The sequence below is a fragment of the Agelaius phoeniceus genome, chromosome 6, assembly GCF_051311805.1.
Source record: "Agelaius phoeniceus isolate bAgePho1 chromosome 6, bAgePho1.hap1, whole genome shotgun sequence".
In the NCBI taxonomy this organism is placed as follows: domain Eukaryota; kingdom Metazoa; phylum Chordata; class Aves; order Passeriformes; family Icteridae; genus Agelaius; species Agelaius phoeniceus.
The window spans coordinates 32,464,113-32,484,034 of NC_135270.1; the positions used below are offsets into that span (position 1 = coordinate 32,464,113).

General features: G+C 41.0%; 3 protein-coding genes across 3 annotated transcripts in view; 2 read left to right on the top strand and 1 right to left on the bottom strand.

Moving 5' to 3' along the window:
- The first annotated feature begins 561 nt into the window (after positions 1–561).
- LOC129122269 (fibrinogen-like protein 1-like protein) lies at positions 562–3,229 on the top strand. The gene is made up of 2 exons (XM_054635949.2): positions 562–782; positions 2,259–3,229. The coding sequence occupies exons 1-2, from the start codon at positions 635–637 to the stop codon at positions 2,957–2,959; spliced, it is 849 nt and encodes a 282-aa protein (XP_054491924.1). The 5' UTR covers positions 562–634; the 3' UTR covers positions 2,960–3,229.
- Positions 3,230–5,460: 2,231 nt separating this feature from the next.
- Positions 5,461–19,922, bottom strand: part of CHRM5 (cholinergic receptor muscarinic 5) — a 49,800-nt gene continuing 35,338 nt past the window's right edge. The window contains exon 3 of the mRNA XM_077180354.1: positions 5,461–11,561. Within this exon, the coding sequence (XP_077036469.1) occupies positions 9,892–11,478 (1,587 nt within the window). The 5' untranslated portion in view covers positions 11,479–11,561 and the 3' untranslated portion in view covers positions 5,461–9,891. The remainder of the gene's footprint in view (positions 11,562–19,922) is intronic.
- AVEN (apoptosis and caspase activation inhibitor) overlaps positions 16,757–19,922 on the top strand; it is an 85,592-nt gene continuing 82,426 nt past the window's right edge. Inside the window, exon 1 of the mRNA XM_054635365.2 lies at positions 16,757–17,102. Coding sequence (XP_054491340.2) covers positions 16,860–17,102 — 243 coding nt within the window. The 5' untranslated portion in view covers positions 16,757–16,859. The remainder of the gene's footprint in view (positions 17,103–19,922) is intronic.

Below are 19,922 nucleotides of genomic sequence, written 5' to 3' on the forward strand. Positions count from 1 at the left end.
TGTCTACTGAACTTTTTTTAAAAAATCTAATTGAAACTTGTGACCTGTTACTTCAAGCTGTAGATAGAAATTCACAAAATAGCATAGTTCAGGTTAAGTGAGTTCTCCAGTGCATGGAAACCTTTCCAGCACTAGGAAAGCCTAGTGTCTGAGTACTGTTTGAACTACAGACAGCCAGCAGAGCTAATGTTACTGCTTCTGTCTCTTTGACCATTGATGTCTCTATTTCACTATAGTTTGGATTCAGGGAATAAGAAAAATTCAACTCTGATAATTAAAAGTTGTGCTTTTTCTTTAGTCATTACATTACTCTTGATGGCTTTTTGCCACACTCAAAATTGCATTATGTTTCATTGCCTAGCATGGCACAAGGTGAGAGATGTTCTAAGTGATTCAGCACAGCACTCTGTGTCAGAGAAATGAATGATTTGCCAGAAATGAGACATCAGGAAAGGAGAGATCCTTCAAAAATGGGAGAAGCCAACTTTGACAGAGGCTTTCTGTATTGAAGCTCAGTATTTTAAAAGCTTTCTCCTTCAGGACTTTTGCACTAGAAGTCATAAATATTGCCATTTTCAGCTCCAATCTGTGTTTCAGCTCTGTATTGCTGCAGGCGGAGTGACGCAGAAGGAAGATGGGACTGAGGAGCTCAGCAGGACTCGTGCTGCTCTTGCTCTCTCAGTGCACTGTGTCCCTGGGCTCCAAAGAGGCAGTGGTCCTGGCTAATGCCCACCTCCTCCCCCAGAGAGATTATGAGAGACTGGGGAATGCCCATCAGAAAGGTACTCATGAAGGCAGCCAGTGATTTGGACATGTTCTGTGTATTACTTTATTGCTTTGCTGTAACATTTTCCAACCAACATGTACCAAAGCTAGCCCTGGAAGAATAATTTGCAATATGAACGTGTCCTGCCACAAAGTCCTGAACCTGTCTGTAGAAGCTGTTCTATAATGATCACTGAGAAGGGCAATTGTGAGGTTCACTGTGTGTATTGCTGGCTTGGACATCACCATATAAATTACTTTAATAATCCTTCTATAATATCATGGCATCATATTTGGAGTCAGGTAGGTTATGTCTACCAGGAAAATGTAATTTTTACTGAACTTTTCTCACAGAGATAATAAAATTATCAAGTTTTTATTAAATACAAATTACAAATATTTTACAGTCTAATGACATAAGGACATGCCTTTCAACTCTATGGAGAAGTGAGTGATTGCAATTCATAAATATATTTCTGAGTAACAGAACAATGAATACCATCCTTCTCTACAAAAGGAATTCTCTCTCTATAAGTTCATACATATGTAAATGTATATTTAAATAAATTATGTTCTGGCTCTTAAGAAGCCTGAGAATCAATTGTAAAATTCAGAGCACTGTGCTGCAGTCTCAGAAATGCTTGATATTATACTAGAGCAAGAAGTTTTCTTATAAATATGTTACATTTAAAAACACCAGTAAATATTTTAGCCCAATAGAGAGGGTCAACCCAAGCCTTATATGCCATTTTTGTTACCCTCTGAGTTTACTGGATGAGCAATAAAATGGAAAAGCAGTTTCACCCATCTTCCTGATGCTGGTATTCAGCACTGAACAGAACTGTAGTCCTGACTGCAAATCCATGATAAAATTTAGCCTGGTGTTTGAGGGAAAAGAATTCATCCTATGAAAATCCTCAGATGTTTATAAGCTTTATGTTAACAAGAAATATGCTTTAATACCTCCCTTATATCAATGAAAACATGGCATGCATTTCAGAATTTAACACAAGGATGTTAGAGGTGCCTGAAGTATAAATTGGTTCAAGAGAAATTAATTTGTTCATTGAGGAAAAGACTAGGTCTAGCTATGAATTGTCCTACAGATGGCACAGGGAATTGCAGACTTGCTGAGTACTCAATCTGGAAGAACACTGGTGGAAAAGGAATGTACACAGTTTTTGGCTTTTCAACCACATTTCTGTCATAAATACAAAATCATACTTCTGTTGTATGACAGAGTAACAAACCATTTTTTGAATTTCTGAATATTTCCTGCACGTTCCTCCCAGAAATCTTCCCCCTTTAGCTGAATAAATGGCCATCAGCTGCAATGAAGTCAGTCAGCTTCCAGTCTAAAGAGAGTCATTCAGTCACTCTAAAGAACAGAGTTAGATTTCTGAAATTTACTATTTGAACAGAATTTACTTTAATTTTTTTGTGTGTGATTGTTTTTTCTTTTTTTTTTTTTTTTTTTTTTTTTTTTTACTCAGACTATCCTAGGGATTGTTTTGAGATTTTAAAGCACTCCAAAGGAAATTCCAGAGATGGCCTTTACATCATCCAACCAAAAGAAGAACCAATTGTTGTCTTTTGTAATATGCAGGATGGTGGCTGGACAGTAATCCAGCATATTACAGCCAACAGCACTGTCGACTTTGACAGGACTTGGCAGGACTACAAATATGGATTTGGCTCTGTTGATGAGAACCACTGGTTAGGAAATGAATACATGCACCAGTTAACTGGCAGCTCAGTGCAATATATACTTGGAGTTAAACTTGTGAATCTAAATGCTGAAGTCAAATGGGGACAGTATGAGCCATTCCTGATTGAGGGGGAGGAGTCTCAGTATCGAATCAGGGTTGGTCTTTACAAAGGCAACGCCACTGATGCTCTGACCCTGGACACAGAAGCTTACCTCCATGACAACCAGAAGTTCACCACCAAGGACAGAGACAATGACAATTACTTTATGAATTGTGCCAAGCTGGAGCTCAATGGCATTCCTGGGGGAGGCTGGTGGTACGATGCCTGTGCTGGGGCAAACCTGAACCGCAGGAATGTGATATACTGGCAAAGAGACTGCAGCAAGCAACAGCCCTGCAAGTTTGCATGGATGATGGTCAAACCCATCGAGCACCACCAGTCGTACCCTACCAAGGCCTGCCCCTGTCAGAAAGTTGAACTGTAGACAAGCCATGAGTATTTGACAGGAACATGGACTATTTCTCAAGTGACTGAAGTGAACTCACTGACTTAGTAATACCCCTAAGTAACCACAGCTGGAAAGTTAAATTGGGCATCTCTAGGGGCTTTATGTTGACATATTGTCCAGTACTGGGACAAGTCACAGAAATTTTCCAACCACACAAGTGAGAAACTGTCAGAAACTGAGGCCTTTACCACAAGATTTAAATAACCAGAAGATTTAAATAATTAATTTTATACTATTTTAGCCATAAGACAAGTCCGATATGAAATGCAGTATGTGATGTCTTGTACAAGATATACATGAATAAAAATGCATTTCAGAAGGTTTTGTTCTGGTGTCAATGTTCATGATTGATTGCACATCTATAATTGCACATCTTCATATATCGTGCAGGGAGGAAATTTCCAGTTAAATACCTACGTTTACAAAATGCACACTGAAGTGTATTGTGTACCATAGGACTCCAACAGACCTTTTCTTTCTAACTTTAGTGAATGGTATTTTAATATTTAAAGTTGGAATTAACCTCATGTCCCATGGCTTCTTTCCCCCTTCATTGACTCTTCTTTTATCTCTACTTTTTAATGATCCCATATACAGTGAAGTATTCAGCACAGGCTTTTTTTTCCTGCCTTCATTTCAGAGCACTCAGCACTAATGGGATTCCCAGCTTTCCCATTTAAAGCCCCTGATCCAAAGCTTACAAACCCTCTGAATTTTTCCCCCTGGAAACTCTGTGAATACATTTTTGAAAAGATCAATTGATATTGCAATTGTTTATTTATTCCTCCATTTTTACCCTGAAGATGACTCCACTTTATTTACCATTTTTTGACTGTTACTTCTCCCTGTTCTAAAAAAGCTTCAGCTTTTTTCTTTTTTTAATACCACTGTGAGAAAAAAAGAGAATGCTGCCTTTATTTCACATTCAATAATTTCAATTGTTTTAGTACTCAACATTGACACCAATTAAACAGTGCCTTTTTTCTAATTATAAAATAAAATACAATTTGATTATAAATTATTCTGTTTTAAAACAATAAACAAAATTATTTAAATTTTTATAACCTTGAAGACCTTGTTACACAGTTCTGTATCATTGGAATAACTGAATGACAACTGAAGAGTTTTTATTGTTGCATTTGCCAAATGTCAGAATAATAATTAGATTATCATGTGTGGTTTTTTAGATATTTCAGCTAAAGAAATTCCATCAACAGATCCTGTCAAATTCCTGCTTTTTAATTTAAAATGCTATTTATAATTTTCACGAAAATTGCTTCAGAAAATAAATTCTATTGTGTCCTGACCAAAACTGTCTTGATTGCTTGAGAAACTATTTTGGAAGCAGAAAAGCCAAGAAAGAAATTTTTAGTTTTCTTGATGCACTGCAGCATTTTCAGAATGAGACACAGCTATGTGATATGGGTGAGGCCAACACAGCATGCATGCCAATTTTGCAGCATCTGATTTTTTTCCCCCTGAATCTGTGCTCAAAGACAGAAGTGTGATAGGAGAAGAAATGGTTAGTACCTGAACTGAGTTTATATCATTGAGTCAATTTAACGTGGGTTCTGCATAATTCCATCTCTATAATTCTATCATAATTCTATCCAAAGATGTGATGAGGATACAAGAAAATCACCTGAGTGCTGCCAGTCTCACATATTACATTTTGTTAGCTTTTGTTAGAATTCATGGCCATTTAGCCAGATGTTCACACACCTTCCCAAAAATGTGTTTTAATAACAGTAACATGGAAGGGAGAGTTCACAGCTGCATCTGACCATCAAAGGCAGGCAACCTGCTCTGCAGCACACCCTGAGCTTGTCTTAGAGGATTTTGGAGGTAAGGACTCTGCAAACAAGCTGTATGAATAACTTGGGCACCAGCAGACCAAAGCCAGCTGCCCAGGGCTGGAGGGACTCTAGTTAATACTTTAACTAGCCCTACAAACCTATGCATTGAATTCCAGTAAAAAAATTAGATTTAAAATGTAATAAAAACTCATAACAAGATGTCTACTAGCAAAAAACCTGAAGCATTTAATAGAGCTCAGGGACTGAGCTACATTTCACACCTCTAACAGAACTATGGACAGAAATTACCACGGTGGCTGGGTTAGGGACTAACTACTGGATGAAAATAAGTAAGAGTATTCTAGAGCATCCACCAGTGTGGAACCTTTAGAAGTAGACTAAACTTTACTTCATAATTCCCTAGCAAAAGACTATCTTAACTAAACAGATTTTATTTTCTTCTGTTGCTGAACCTTGATCACCAGATACCCAGAACAATGCTGACGGCATCTGGCCTTCATCACTGGATCAGTGAAATCACAGACTGAAACATGGGGGTTTCTATTCTACCCCTCCTAAGTTCTTTTGCCAATCACATTTCTCCTATAGTTTCTCTCAGCGTTTCCTGATTTTACTGCCTCCTGCACTATGGGAAAGAAGGAGAGTCTTCCCAGAAGTAGATGTGGAAACAAATTTATTTGGTCAAATAAATAGCCTTCCAAAATGAGTAAGTATGACAAGATCTAGAGCAGAAGGTTCCAGCTCTAAGCACCTGTGAATGGGAGGCATGTTCCACTTCACCATGCAATCTCCTAACAATAGCAGTGAAATAGTTTTTTTCACCTCTCCTACTTTGCATTTCTCTGCATTTGTACTGTCAACTGCAGGAAATGTAAGCACACTTTCACATCCAATACCACATTAATCAATTCAGAATTTGTTCACTATTTGTCTTTTAAAATAATTCAGTTTTCATATGAGAAAGTGCTTGCTTTTGTTTCTGACTTTACAGACTTCCAGGTAACCTTATTTTTTATGTATAACCATAGATTTAAAATATGACAGAGTGGTTTTAGGGGCTAACTGACTCATGTTGTTAATTTATTGATGCAATACGCTGTATCAAAAAATTGACAACATTAGCTCTATGGCCTGATTTTCTCCTACTAGAATTAACAAACAGTCCTTTAGTCACTCCCATGTCTTTTGTGTTTCAGAAGGCATCAGGCCACAGTCAGAGTGGGGGGCTACAGAGCTGAATCCAGCTGTGTTCCACAGCTGGAATCCTCCACTGTACCCTCTCTCCACTCTTCCTCCTATAGCCACCTGATGAATTGCACACTAAAGGAGGCCTTATGGACAGCACACACTAAAAACAACTATCTGACCTCCACTACGTCTAGGTTGCTGCTGCATGTAAGGATTAAAAGATATTTCAGCGTCTATCTCGGCATGTTAACCAGGAATTCAGTAAAAGCCTCCCCAGCTTAAGAGGTCTACTGAAACAGAAGCCATCAGCAACCAGGGTCTGGAGGAGGACCTTGCTGAGAAGAAAACTTCTGAAGGATTTGAAATGTTTGGTTTATTTGAGGAGGACTGACTTCGGTGTATCAGCAGATACATGAAGAAACTAGTGACATTTAGTGACCAATGGCAAAAATACTGAGTAAAAGGCAGTGTTTTTACTGAGTGTAACAAAGACTGAATTCCTTAATAGTAAAAAAATACATTTACCAAGATGGAAAAAACAATTGTAACACCATCCCTTTCTGAAACCACTAGTAAGCATAGATTATCTCCTGTTTCACAACATGATGTTATCAATTTTAAATTGTTTTAACTACTTATGGGGTAACTATTAATAAAATCATAAACAAGAAGCTTATTAAAGCTCAAGATTTTATGACACTCAATTGTCAAATGTTTGTGTAAGAATATTTCTTAGGGAGTTCAAAAGGCAGTAATGGAGATTTGGGGGAGACCACGTAAGAAACACAGTGGCCTCTTACTGACTTGCTGGGGGTGAAGCGAAGTAGTGAAGTGAAAAGACACTGTATCATTTTCTAGAGTTAAGGTTTAGCCTGTGTTTCAAAACAGAGAAGCCACTGACTACTCAGCAGCTGCAGGAGCATTACATTTATCTACACACATAAATCATATTTGCAAAAAATGAATGTTGGTTGATAAATTATGGGGATCTGGAATATGTAGGGGTGCTGGCATATATGAAAAGGAAGAGACCAAAATCATACCCCTGTTTTGTGGGAAAATTCAATACTTTAAAATATAAAAGGCACTGGGTCTCTGAAAAGCTTAGTTAGGGATGTGTATTTATGCATCTATATTGACAATACATACATATCTATATAGATGTATGTGTATGAAATTATGTGAAACCAAAATGTAGTTTTACAAAAAGCATTTCATTAGTCCATGACAATAATCAATTACAGGATCAGTAAAAATGTCATTAAAAGGACAGATAACAAGATAACAAGATTGTCTTACACTGCAGAAGTCCTACAACACTTCTTAAAAAGGTACAAAGTACAATCAAGTACTAACAGATACTCTGATGAGGACCACATTTGTCCTTTTGAGGTTTTGATTTTTTTTTAAGAAAAAGCATCCTACATAACAATAAAGTAACGCACACCTCTTAATATAATTCTTGATATTTACAATGTACTCATGTGTGGCCATGTAATCTCTCACATGGTTAGGTGCTAGCAGCATAATTTGTGCACATATTTCACAATTACATTGAACCAACATTGTTGCATCCATCACTGTGTATTCTAATACATTTACTGAGCAGAGAGTCCATAAACATTTACAGAACATTCTTGATTAACAGACTTCAAAACCAACAAAAAATAGTCCATTTAATTCCAGTAAGAGCCAATGCTTCATTTCAGCAATAACAGTGCAGCTAGCATGAACTGTTACTACCTCATAAATTTTGTCTTTAAGTACAGCTTGTGCCCCCAGAGAGACACATTCATTTGCTAAAAATTAAACATAGTTTACTGAATGGCTGGTCTGATGTAATATGAAATAAACCCACTCTAACAACTAATTTGTACAAAGTTACTGTACACAGGAAAAGCTCTGGACAGTGACAGAACAAAGCTGATGAAAGAGTTTTTATAAAGTCCTCTGCTTTCCTTTCATAAGTAACCATATGCTAATGCACCTACAAAATAAGAGGCCCAGTATGGTGTGTTACAAAATCAATCATGTGGCATTAGAGAACATATTTTTGCATTATACACTGCTAATCTTTCACTGACAAAATTTTCCCCTGTGGACACTGGGGCTAAAAAAATGTTAATCACTTGTACTGTGATTGTTGACATGGAGGATTTATCTATCTGTAGGAGAACATTCTGATGGTATGATAACTTAATATGTTATGCAAACATTTTCACTGAGAGCAATGGTACATTCACGATGACTTATACAATCCCTGAAATGTGCAACTGGCCAATGTCACCACTGCAATGTCCTGCTAAAGTGATCAGTAGATTTAATATGAAAATTGTCTCAAACTAATATTCCAAAGTATCTCACCCAGAATTTTGATAGAAATGCTAGAACTGAATTTGAACTTTGTGTACATATCTTTCTCATTCCTTCATAAACATTTTTCTTTAGTACTTCCACACCTCATGACTCCTGCTGCTGTTAATTTTGTTTTCTCAGGACCTTTTCTGAAGCTTCTTGTTTGTTCCCACCACAGGGAGGTCACCAGCTCCATGCCAAAAGCCTTCTGCTGAAGGCAGCCCCTTGCTTACCCACTCACTCGGTCAGTGCTGCAGGGCTCCTGCCAGTCTAACACAGACATCAGGAAGGCACAGACAGCTCAGCTTTGGCACCAAAAGCCCTCTCTAATCTCAGCCAATGGTCAGTCTTAGCTCATAACTAGGCCAGTACAAGCCAGTCCCAGCAGCCACAGTCACCAGGGGTGTTGACTTCAGCCACATCTGTAGCAGATGTGGTTTTGCTGGACCAAAAGAGAGTGCCTGAAGATAACTCATATTTCCAAGCACCTGATGTTGACTAGTACTTGTAAAGCTACTTAATGACAAAGAATTCAAAGTGTTTTTAATAGTTTTACAGAAACATAAAAAAGTTGCTTAAAAAATCTTTCCTCTTTAAAGGATACCAGTTCTCTCACTATATATAGGTAAATGTTATGGAAACTTTTGAAGCAAGGTGTAGTGCAACAAAGGAGATTGCAAAAAAGACTTTTCTTGTGTTGTAGATAGACTGTGTCCATTATGCCTTACAGTCAGTTCTGATTTGTATCCTTGTCACTGTTGAATAAAATTTTATAATTTCCTTCAGAGGTACTGGGAACTGGAGAATTTCAGAGGTGTCACCATTTTTGAAAATGACGGTGACTTGCAGGATGGAACTGATATTGGGACTGGCTCCTTCATGTACAAAATACAATATCTATTTCTTCCACTATAAGCCCTTCCACTACAAGCCCTTCCTAAGTCTCCACAAGAGTCATCCTTAAAGTAGAAATTTTCTCAGTATTATGTCCTCCTATAATGTGTGTGTTCACTTGGAGTGTTATGAATCTCCCTAACCACTTAGTATTGGGGATGACAGCATTTACCCTTTTGATAGTCCTTGTTTCATCTCAACAGCTGATGGTAAAGCCTCAAAACAGAGGTAGCACAGGCTGCATTGCTTGGAACACTGAAAACTAAACAAACAATACACTGCAAAGAACTATAGGAAGAAACAGTTCTGCTCTACAAGGAGACAGACTGAATGACCTAACCTGATAACTGGATGATCATCCCAGTCTAATTTCTAGTAGTTTATATTTACTCCACTTATTCTCAGGCTGAAAGAAAGGACATAAGACACCAAACATAATAATTGTAATGCAATTCTACTGCATAGTCAAAAGCAACCTGTGTTGCTCATAGCAGCCACTGACATTTTTATCCCAAGCACACTACTTTCATGCAAAATTTAACTTTTCAGCGGATTTTTTTAACCACTAGACACAACAGCAATAGCTTTGAAAATACAGAATTTGTTAGGTTACATCAATATCTATATATCTCCTTATTTCTTATACAAGAACAATTATGGCAGTCTGGTATTGCCCTGCCAGTAGAGTTTCTCTTCCACTTTTTTCTTCTTCCACTGGCAAAAAAGCAGCATCTTAAAAGTCTTCCTGAAAGTTTTATTACAGAGAGCATAACACATGGGGTTAACAGTACTGTTCACATAGCATAGCCAATATCCAAGGTGCCACAGTGTCAGGGGGATGCAGTCAGAGCAAAATGTGGAGATCAAAACCATGATATTATAGGGAGTCCAAGTGATGATAAAAGCCAAAAGAATGGCACTTAAAGTCTGTGCCGCTTTGCGTTCCTTTATAAGAACCATGCGTTTCCTTTTGGTGATTTGGTTATTTATATTTGGATCCATGCTTTTGATGGAAGGGTCCTTTGACAGAGCAGCAGAACAAGGAGTTATTTTTACTTTTCGGCAACCATTGTTGGCTTCCTGAGTGCCATCAGCCTTAACCACCAAACGGAATTTATAGGCCACACATTTTTTACTTTTTTGTACGTGTTCTTTGGTAGGTGACAAAAAGTATTTCTGGTTCTCAAAATCACTTTCTTCAGGTTGGTCTTTGACAACAACATCTGTAGTCTCATTATACTCTTCTGCCTTACTTTTAGATGGACTTTTGTAAGTTACTTGGAAAACTGGGTCAGTGGCAAGTTTATCCTCGTCTTCGGAGGAGGCGTAGCTGCTGCAGGTGGTTAACTGGTCAGCCTTGGCCCAGTCCATGCAAGTATTGGCTGCCTGGGAGGCCTTCGCCGTAGCTGACGTACTTCGGCTAGATGAGGACCACGAAGCCTGACACCCCTCTCTTTTGACTAAGTTTTGTTGCTTGCAACTGAAGCAAGACTTCAGGAGAGTTTTCTGAGGCTTTATTGTCTCATACTCTGCCACAGACTCTGAGCCCTGCAGTTCAGCGAGGTCCTTGGTGCGTTTCTCGGTCTCTTTGTAAATGCGGCAGTACAGAATGGTCATCACAGACACTGGAATGTAAAAAGCAGCAATTGCAGTACCAAAGGTAATAATGGGTTCATATAGAAACTGTATCTGGCACTCTTCAGGTGGTACTGTTCGTTCACCCACGAAATACTGCCAGCACAAGATTACAGGTGCCCACAACATGAAGGAAATCAGCCAAGCCATACCAATCATGATGCCAGCTCTTTTGGGTGTGCGTTTGGCCCTGTAAGTTAAAGGCCTTGTGATGGAAAAATATCTGTCAAAACTGATGACTAGGAGGTTCATTACTGAGGCATTGCTAGCTACATAGTCCAGTGCTAGCCACAGGTCACAGGCGAGGCTTCCAAGAGTCCAATGGCCTATGAGTATATAGGATGTATAAAGGTTCATAGAAAATATCCCAATGATGAGATCTGCACAGGCAAGGCTGAGCAAGTAATAATTGTTGACAGTTTTGAGCTGACTGTTGACCTTAAAAGATATCATTACAAGAATATTTCCCACTATGGTTATTAAGCTTACAATTGCAGTTACAGTGGCAATAGTAATGACTTCCCAGAGGCTATGCCCTTCTAACTGCTTGTGGTTGATGGAGGAACTGTTTACAACAGTAGAATTGCTGAATAAATTGACTTCCATTCTTGTCCTTGGTGTATTGTCATCAGGACCTTAGCACTGTTGCATAATGCTTTCTGTACTCAGAAGCATCCTTTTGGAGATAGCTGTAAAGATCAAAGGAAAAAAAACCAGAAAATTTAAGTAGCTCAATAGCACACATTTCCGTTAGTTACTATGAAAACACTTGTGAAACAACTTATCACATTATTTGTGTTCTCTTTTCACATTTTGATTGCTATTTCTACAATTGTGAACATAACTAAAACACACAAAGGTACATCCTAGGACAATGTGCTCTGGCATTTTATGACATTTCAAAATGCAATCTAACTATTATTTCATAAGACAGTCAACCACCCCAGCTCTTACATTTTGAGTATCTTAGGAACCCTCTACATATTCTCAAACACAGACATTTAAGGTTTTGCAGTAAGACAGTGAGTCACTGTGTTGTTTCCTACAGTATTTAAAATGCATGCCAAGGTTTCAGGAATTATCTTTGAAAAAATTCTAAAAGTCACCAACAACAGAAAAAGAGTAAGCGAATACTGGGGGTGCATGGGAGTTAGGAGCCACACTGGCATGGTGACAGCAAGAAACAAATAGGTGTTAGAAGTGCTTGAGGCAATGGAGGGCAATCTTTGAGCGAATGAAGCAGGCGAGGCCAAGAAGATGTTTGTGGACAAAACTCAATTGAGAGATCTTAGAACAGAGAAGACTGATGGGGTTAAGCATTGAAGTACAGTCTGGGTACTTTGGATGAGTGAATGGTAGGATTGAGGATACAGAAGAGTAAACTGCAGAGGAAGAACCAGAAGATTGGTTCTGGTAAAAAATGCAAATTTAACAACCCATTTCAAATACCAGTTTAAAATAACACTTGCATGTGCAGCAAAAGGTGAAAACAGGACCACTCTATTAATGTATACATGCCACTGACATCCATTGCTTTCTACATTCCTCACTGCTGTTTCTTGTGCCAGTGAACCTGCATTAGGCAAAATTTCTTTCAAAGATACCTGCTGGGTTTTTAGTAATTCCATCACATCAGGTGATGCTAATCACTTACTCAACACTTAGTCTCACTAAACTGTGTAATTTTTAAATAGTCAAATAGTATTCAGTTTTTAAAGTCAGAAATGAAAGCTAAATTATTAACAGATTTTTCTACTGGTCTTTTAGCCTGTATAAAACTGGAATGATCTCTTTTTCAAAGCAGACATAGGTTCAGCTAAAATTATCACATGAATCACCTATTAAAGTCCATTTCTAAGTCTTCAAGATTCTCTCTACATCAGATCTCTATTATATGGTCCTCCCTATCCATCCACACCACTTCTCTGTGTTTTCATCTTTCATCCTAACTCTCAGAACATTGTTTTCTTTGGTCTTGGGAAGTGCCTTTTATTAACTGCAAGCTTTTACAGACTATCTCTTTCCCACATCTGACTTTTGTACCAAGAAGTTGTGTCCTGTCTCTCACCAGCTGAATAGAATTTTTTACAGGCACCAGTTGACCTTTCAGAAAAGCATGTAATTTTCTATCATTGTCCTCTTTGTCCAGCCTTAGAGGTGTTTAAGAGGTGTCTGGACCTGGCACCAGTTTAGTGGTTTAGGGGCTACAGTGGTAGTTCTGCATTCTGGACTTGATTTTACAGGCCTCTTCCAGCCTTGATTATTCTACAATTCTATGATTCTTATTTGCTTTTACTGTTTCCTTCACTTTCTTCCCCAGGTCTCCTAAACATCCACAGAAGTGTATCATGTTTCTACTTCAAACCCTGCTTAAATGGTGATTTCTTTTTGTGATGAAACTGGATAATGGTAAGTTTCCTGATATACTGAGACTTCTGCCTATCATACTTCTCAGAATGGTTCTCCTCCATCTGTGTGTGTCTATCATCTCCCATTTTATATTTAAACTTTTCTGCATTTGTATTCTGCTTATACACTGAGCCTAATTCAACAGGATTCTAATTCATGTATAGACCTTGCAGACTAGCAACAATCATAATACATGCATGTTGACCATCTGTATGCTTGGCTCTCTCCCTCTCTCCAACCTCCAGAGCCAGTCTAGCAGCCAAGAAGAGCTGAAGTGCCACAGCAGTTCTAATTAGTCTTATGCAAAGAAGGACATTTCATCTTGGTTCTGCATTCTGGAAAGATCTCCTCCGAGTCAGAGCTGTCTTGATAGCTGGTGCACTGGCTTTACAAATCTTCACAAAAATTTGAAGGGTAGGAATTCATTTCATGTGAAACAAAGGTGAGTGGAGCAGCTGCATGGCTGTGGTAGGTAACTGAGCTGTGAGAGAGGAATCTGTTTCTTACTTCACGTCTTATGCTTCTTTTTCTGTGGACAGAACAAAGTTGTTCTGTGCATTAAAAGCTCCATGTGACTAAATTTTCAAGCATGGCAGTGTGGCAGTGGGTTTAGTGTGGCAATCTCAGGGAACAATGAGGGCTGTTCACTCTGTGAGGGACAGTGAGGACAATGCCACAGCAGGTGGAGCTGAGGCTGACCAAGAAGCAGCAGGATGTGGAGAAGCACATTGGGTTCATGAGAAGGAGAGAGACAGTGATGGTGCAGTGCTTGCACAGCAAGTCTGGAGTGATGAGGCATGTCTGAGAGCAAGCCAGGAAGCCCAGCCAGCAGATCTGAGTCAGGATCTGAGCCAGGATTGAGGAGATAGGAGGCCAGGTGTAGATGTAGCTGCTGCCTGGCTGCGATGTAGCACTGGCGAGGGCCAGCACTGGCCTTGGGCTTTTGCATGATATCAGCTAAGGCTAGAGATGGTCTTAAAAAGGCACAGCTATGAATATCAGGTACAGGAATAAACCTTTACAAACTACATTTGTCTAACACCTGGGTTTGAGCAGCCATGTAGAACAACTACAGATTGTTTCAACTTTCTGCCTTTTTTTGCCAGAAATGGCACTTGCTTCAGAAGAGGGAAGACTGGAAATTGTATAGATGCTGTGGCCTGTAATGCTTTGTCTTTACCATAGATAGCAAGTGTCCCTCCTCTCAGGTCTCTTACGTTCCCTAACATTAGCAAATAGGAAGAAAGACTGCTCGAACTACGCCATGTGGATTGCAGACTTCAGAGCAGCAGGAGAAGTAGAAATTGTTGTTGCTGTTGTTATTGTAGTTGTTGTGACACAGATGTTCTTGGTTTAAACTGATATGGGTTGGAGAAATACTGATAATACATTACGGAAACTACATAATTTCTTAATAATTTATTAATAAAAAGCACTGTTTGATCATGCAAAGCCTTCCCTCCCTAATGGGCTGTGATGTCTATAAAGTTGACAACAGTTGACTTATTAGTATGCAAAGATCTCTTCTTGGCATATTGGCTGTTCTTGTGATCTCGTCATTCTCTATCCTCTTTTGTTTCATAGGTCTGCATTAACACTTGCTGGACTACCTTTCGTCATCTATCTGTGTATCACTCAGGCTAATAGAGCCTGTGAGTGGGACTTCTGTGTGCTATGGTAACATAATTTATGTTCATTGTCTATCATAAGAGATGATAATAATAGGGACATCAAAACTAAATTATAAAATTAAAATGCATATGTACAGTATCATGACTTTGCTGTCTCATAATTATTAATGCATGATGTTCACACTTGTGAGTTGTAATGGTATTTGTTATGTGCTGCCAAGTAGTAATGATATTTTTTTCAATCTGTCTGTAAGTATTAATTATTGTGAGTTGTTAAATTTGCACATAAAGTCAGCTTACAGTTATCTGCAGGCAGATTGTTCGTGTCACAGATTAATTGCACCACAGATGCAGGCACAGCTTGGGTTCACCAGGTTTTATTAGCTCCATCTCATTCTGTCAGACCTGTGGTGGCTGCATGAGTATTGCTTGCATGTCTTTGCAATGTGCTTGCCAAAGCTGCTCCCTGTTACTTTATTTATTTGCTTGTGTGCTAAGCTAATTTACAGATTTGCTGCCCACTGTGCCCTGGAACTCAGCAGCCCACAACACAGGTAGTTGTGCAGCTACAGTACAGCCCACGATTTCACAAAATAGGAGGTTTGGTCACATTTTGCTGGAATGATTCCTGGGCTTAAAAGCCCTTCAAAACCAGACTGATATTTTAATGTGTTGTCAAATGACAGCCTGTGTGTTCAAGAGGGATGGGGCTAGCTGGTGTTAGGAAACTGGTGAACTGCCCCAAGAACAGCATGAGCGGCTGCTAAGTTTAAGAACAGCAGGACAAACCAGCCTAGCACTATGGCACAAAGCTGTTCCTGTGTCTGCTCTGTGTCCTGAGAGAAGGATGTTCCTCAAGAGGCTGTAGAGCCAACTCACATGGTTCATGTAGCGCAGGTGTCTGCTGAACACCCTTTCAGCCTGGGATCAGTTGCTTTTTCCTCACTTGCTACAGAAAGCAAAGGTCCTGCACTTGGGTCACAACACTCCCATGCAGCTCCAGAGGCTGGGCAAGAGTGGCTGGAAAGCTGCCTAGTGGAGAAGGTGCTGGAGGTGCTGGCTGACAGCATCTGAACGTGAGCCAGCAGGTCCCCAGGCGGCCCAAAAGGCCGATGGCACCTTGGCATCAGCAACAGTGTGGCAGTGATCACTGCCTGCCCTGCGCTTGGCACTGGTGTGGCCACACCTCGAGTCCTGTGTGCCCTCTGGGCCCCGCTGTCCCTACAATGACACTGAGGGGCTGGGATGGCTCCAGAGGAGGGCAGCGGAGCTGGGGAAGGGTCTGGAGCACAAGTCCTGTGAGGAGCAGCTGAGGGAGATGCGTTTGGTCAGTCTGGAGAAAAGGCGGCTCAGGGAGACTTTGTTGCTCTCTACAACAGCCTCAAAGGAGGCTGCAGTGATGGTTCTCTTTTCCTGGGCTGCAAGTGACAAGGCAAAACAGCCTCAAGCTGCACCCGAGGATGTTTACATTGAGTATTAGGTAAATTTCTTCACCAAGAGGTTGGTTAGGCATTAGAACAGGCTGCCCAGGGAAGCAATAGAATCACCCTTCCTGGAGGTATTTAAAAGATGTGTAAATGTGAACATGGTTTAGTGGTGGAAGTGGCAGTGCAGGCTTAACGGTTGGACTGAATGATATCCATGACCTTTTCCAACCTAAACAATTCCATAATTCATCTAGCTTTAGCTAAGAGCTCTATTTTCTAAGCACTAAATACATGTTTTTTCTGTTTTTATTCACACACGTGGACGTTATTTTGTCCTCCCTGCCCGGTGGTACCGGCAGGAGGTGCGGGCCCGGCCCAGCCCGGGGCTGCCCGCTGCCCGCAGGGGGCGCTGCCGAGGCTGCTCCGCCGCCGCCATTTCCCCGGGCTCCGGCGAGCGGCCCTTTCCGGCAGTGGGCGGGACGGGCACGGCCCCGGCGGCCCGCGGCAGGCGAGCCCGGCCATGCAGGCAGAGCGGGGCGGCAGCAGGCCCCGCAGAGAAGGGGCCCGACACGGCCGGCGGCGCCCCTGCGGCACGCCCGACGCGGCGAAGGAAGGAGGCGGCGGGGACGGCCACGGGCGCGGAGGAGGCGGGGGCCGGGGAAGAGGCGGCGCTTACGGGCACCGAGGAGGCGGGGGACGGGGCAGGCGAGAGCCCCGAGGTCGCGGGGCACCGCCATCGCCCAGCGCCCAGCAGCACCGGCGGGTAAGCGGGAGGAGAGCCCGCCCTCCGCGGCAGCAGGGGGAGGCGGAGCTGAGTGTGCGGGGCCCCGGGGCGGCCCTTGGGCTAGGGGCACAACCCTCCCTTCCCCTCCCCTGCCCTGCTCCTCCCCTTCCCGAGGTGGAGCCACGCTGGCAGCTGTGCCCCAGCCTGCCGGGTGGGCTGGGAGTGCCGGCGGTGCTGCCCGGGACAGCTCGGCCTCTGCAGTATCCCTGTGCTGTATTCCTGCTCTGGGGCAGCTCAGCCTGCGCGCTCTGATGCGGCATGACACAGGGCTTGTCTTGCCAAAATACGTGAATAATTTTGCGTTGAAAAGATAAAAGTCTTGTTTAAAAAATGCGTCTGAAAAAATGCCTCCTCAGTTTGCAAATTGAGATGAAGAATTGTTGAGCAGGTTTGGCCCATTTGAGATGTTTTAATAGTTGGACTCGAACGATCTTAGAGATCTTTTCCAGCCTTGAGGGTTTTATGATCAGAAGTTGAAATGAGCGTCCTGTCCAGCCTGTGGTACTCGCAGTGAAGACATGGTAACAGAGCACATCTTACATAGTGGGTATCTGTGATTCACTGGGTATCATTTGTCATTAATAGAAGTTGATTGCTGTGCACCAGCCCATTTTAAAATGCTTTAGCAGATTAAAAGTAGTGCAGACATACCATTGTGTGCCACAATTACATAGGCAATTTCCTGTGGAGGCATTATCTGCCTCACCATGGTATGAGATCAACACTGTGCCTTTAAAAAGAGTCCCCATAAAAAATGCTTTGACTACTTCATTCAGATTGTTTTGCTTCTGTTAGCATTGTTGCAACATGGAAATCATGTCCCTGGATTGGCAAAGAGATTATAATGATGACCTAATGCTAATTGGTGTTGGCAGCACTGGGAGTCCTAATGTAGATGGACCAGATGCTACCCCAATTCCAGCATCATGTTGATTAGATTCACTTTGACTTTTATGATCCATGGTTTCAATTGAACCCACCCAGTGTTTTATCTGTATTAGAACTCCCATGCTTGCTAGTGGATATAAAAATATAAAATATTAATTTTGTCATTATATTTAGTCTTATTTTGGGAGATGAAAGTTACAACTCGATTGGTACAGTTACTTAGAATGCTGGTCAGTGCTTTCACATGAAAGCAATATAAATTGCTGAATTCACACTGATGTTTGGGGACAGGTTTGGATCCTGGATGTAAAACAACAGTGTTCCCTCATAAATTGCAGGAGCATGCGGGGGTAATTCAGCACCTCTGTGTATTGGCTGTGGAAATTTCTATCCTGGACTGATTTTTTCCCAAGTCATTCAACTCTGCAATTTAAAACGTTTCTTTTGGGTCAAAAATATGTTTTGCCACTGCTCACTTTGTTATTGACTTGGATATGCTCTTTATCTTAGCCTAGCACATAATAGCCAAGGCTATTATGATTTGGGACTTTAAAAGTGAAGCAATAGCTAAGATTTTCTGAGAACACTGCTAAAGATTGTTGTGTAATGTAACGTTCTTCCTCCACTGGAGGTTTTTGACGTTAAGCACTATATGGTCTCTTAGTGCACCTGCCACAAATTTTGTGTTTAGCAGCTTGCTTGGGATTGGCTTCCAGCAATCCAGCCACAGCATCAGCAGCTGTGCCAGCCTGCAGCTGCTGAATTTTAGTGCTACCTCTGAGCCAATCTCATAATTCACCACTTCTGGAGCAGAGAGAGCCTCCTCCTTCCATCAGTGTAGCCAGTGTTTATCTGACAGAGAGTTGCCCCCTTTTAATCCCAGCTCCTTAGTGTTCTCTGTGTTCAGCAGAGTGACTTGTATTACAAGAGTGCACCACTTCAGCGATAGGATGCTTGGCCCAGAGTAAGCATTTTGTGTGAGACAAGACCCTGCTGTCTTTCAGCAATAGGGGGTAAATCTTCTGAAGTGGTGGTGTGTGAGCTGCAAAACTGGGAAGTCAGGTAATAAGGCAGGGCGTGTGATGGTTGTACCACATTCCCTTTCCTTACTGTCTGCTGAGATGCTGGGGTCTTCTCAGAAAAAAACTTTTTTTTTCTTTTTTTTTTTCTTTTTTTTTTTTTTACAGTGAAGTAGAAATTGACATTAAAATGCATAATATTTTGTCAGCAATATATCTTTGTCAATTGCATTCACGTAAAAGCACTGTCTTAAAATGTTGTGTTTTGGATGTTTTAATTTAATGGCTCCTAAGCTTGCATTTGAAGCTACAGGAAGGCATTATTTGTGACCTGTACAAGAGGGATAAGAAAGTGTCGTGGTGGCACATTCAGTTTGCAGTTTTGTGGAGCATGAGAAGACTGGGCACTGTGTGCTTTACACTGCTGCTGGAGTCCTGTAATTCTTTGGTTTTAGTCGTGGGTGATCAGCTGTGTTATTTGCAAAGCTGGGAAGACCCAGAAATTGCTAAGTCAGTTCTCCCCTCCTCAGCTATATGCTAAGGGAGAAGGAGATCAGGCGTTGTGTTTGTATCCATGCCCTGCATGGTAGATCCAGCTGTGGATCAGAATCTTAGAGAAGAAAGCTTTGTGATTTCTGTCAGCTCTTGAGAAGGTGGTTCTCTGAGTAAATTCCCAGCTCCACTTTTGAAACAAGATGCTGCCTCTCTTAAATATGAAATTGATTTAGAAACCATGAGAAAAAGTGTTCTTATTCCTTTTGAAGAGGGAAAAGGATCTTCCACTTGTTATGTCTTTTTGTAACTAGTGTGCATGTTGATTTAACTGGCTTGATTACTGAAGATTTTGTGTCCTCCCTTCAAAAATGAATGTCTAATTAAGACCAGCTGGTTT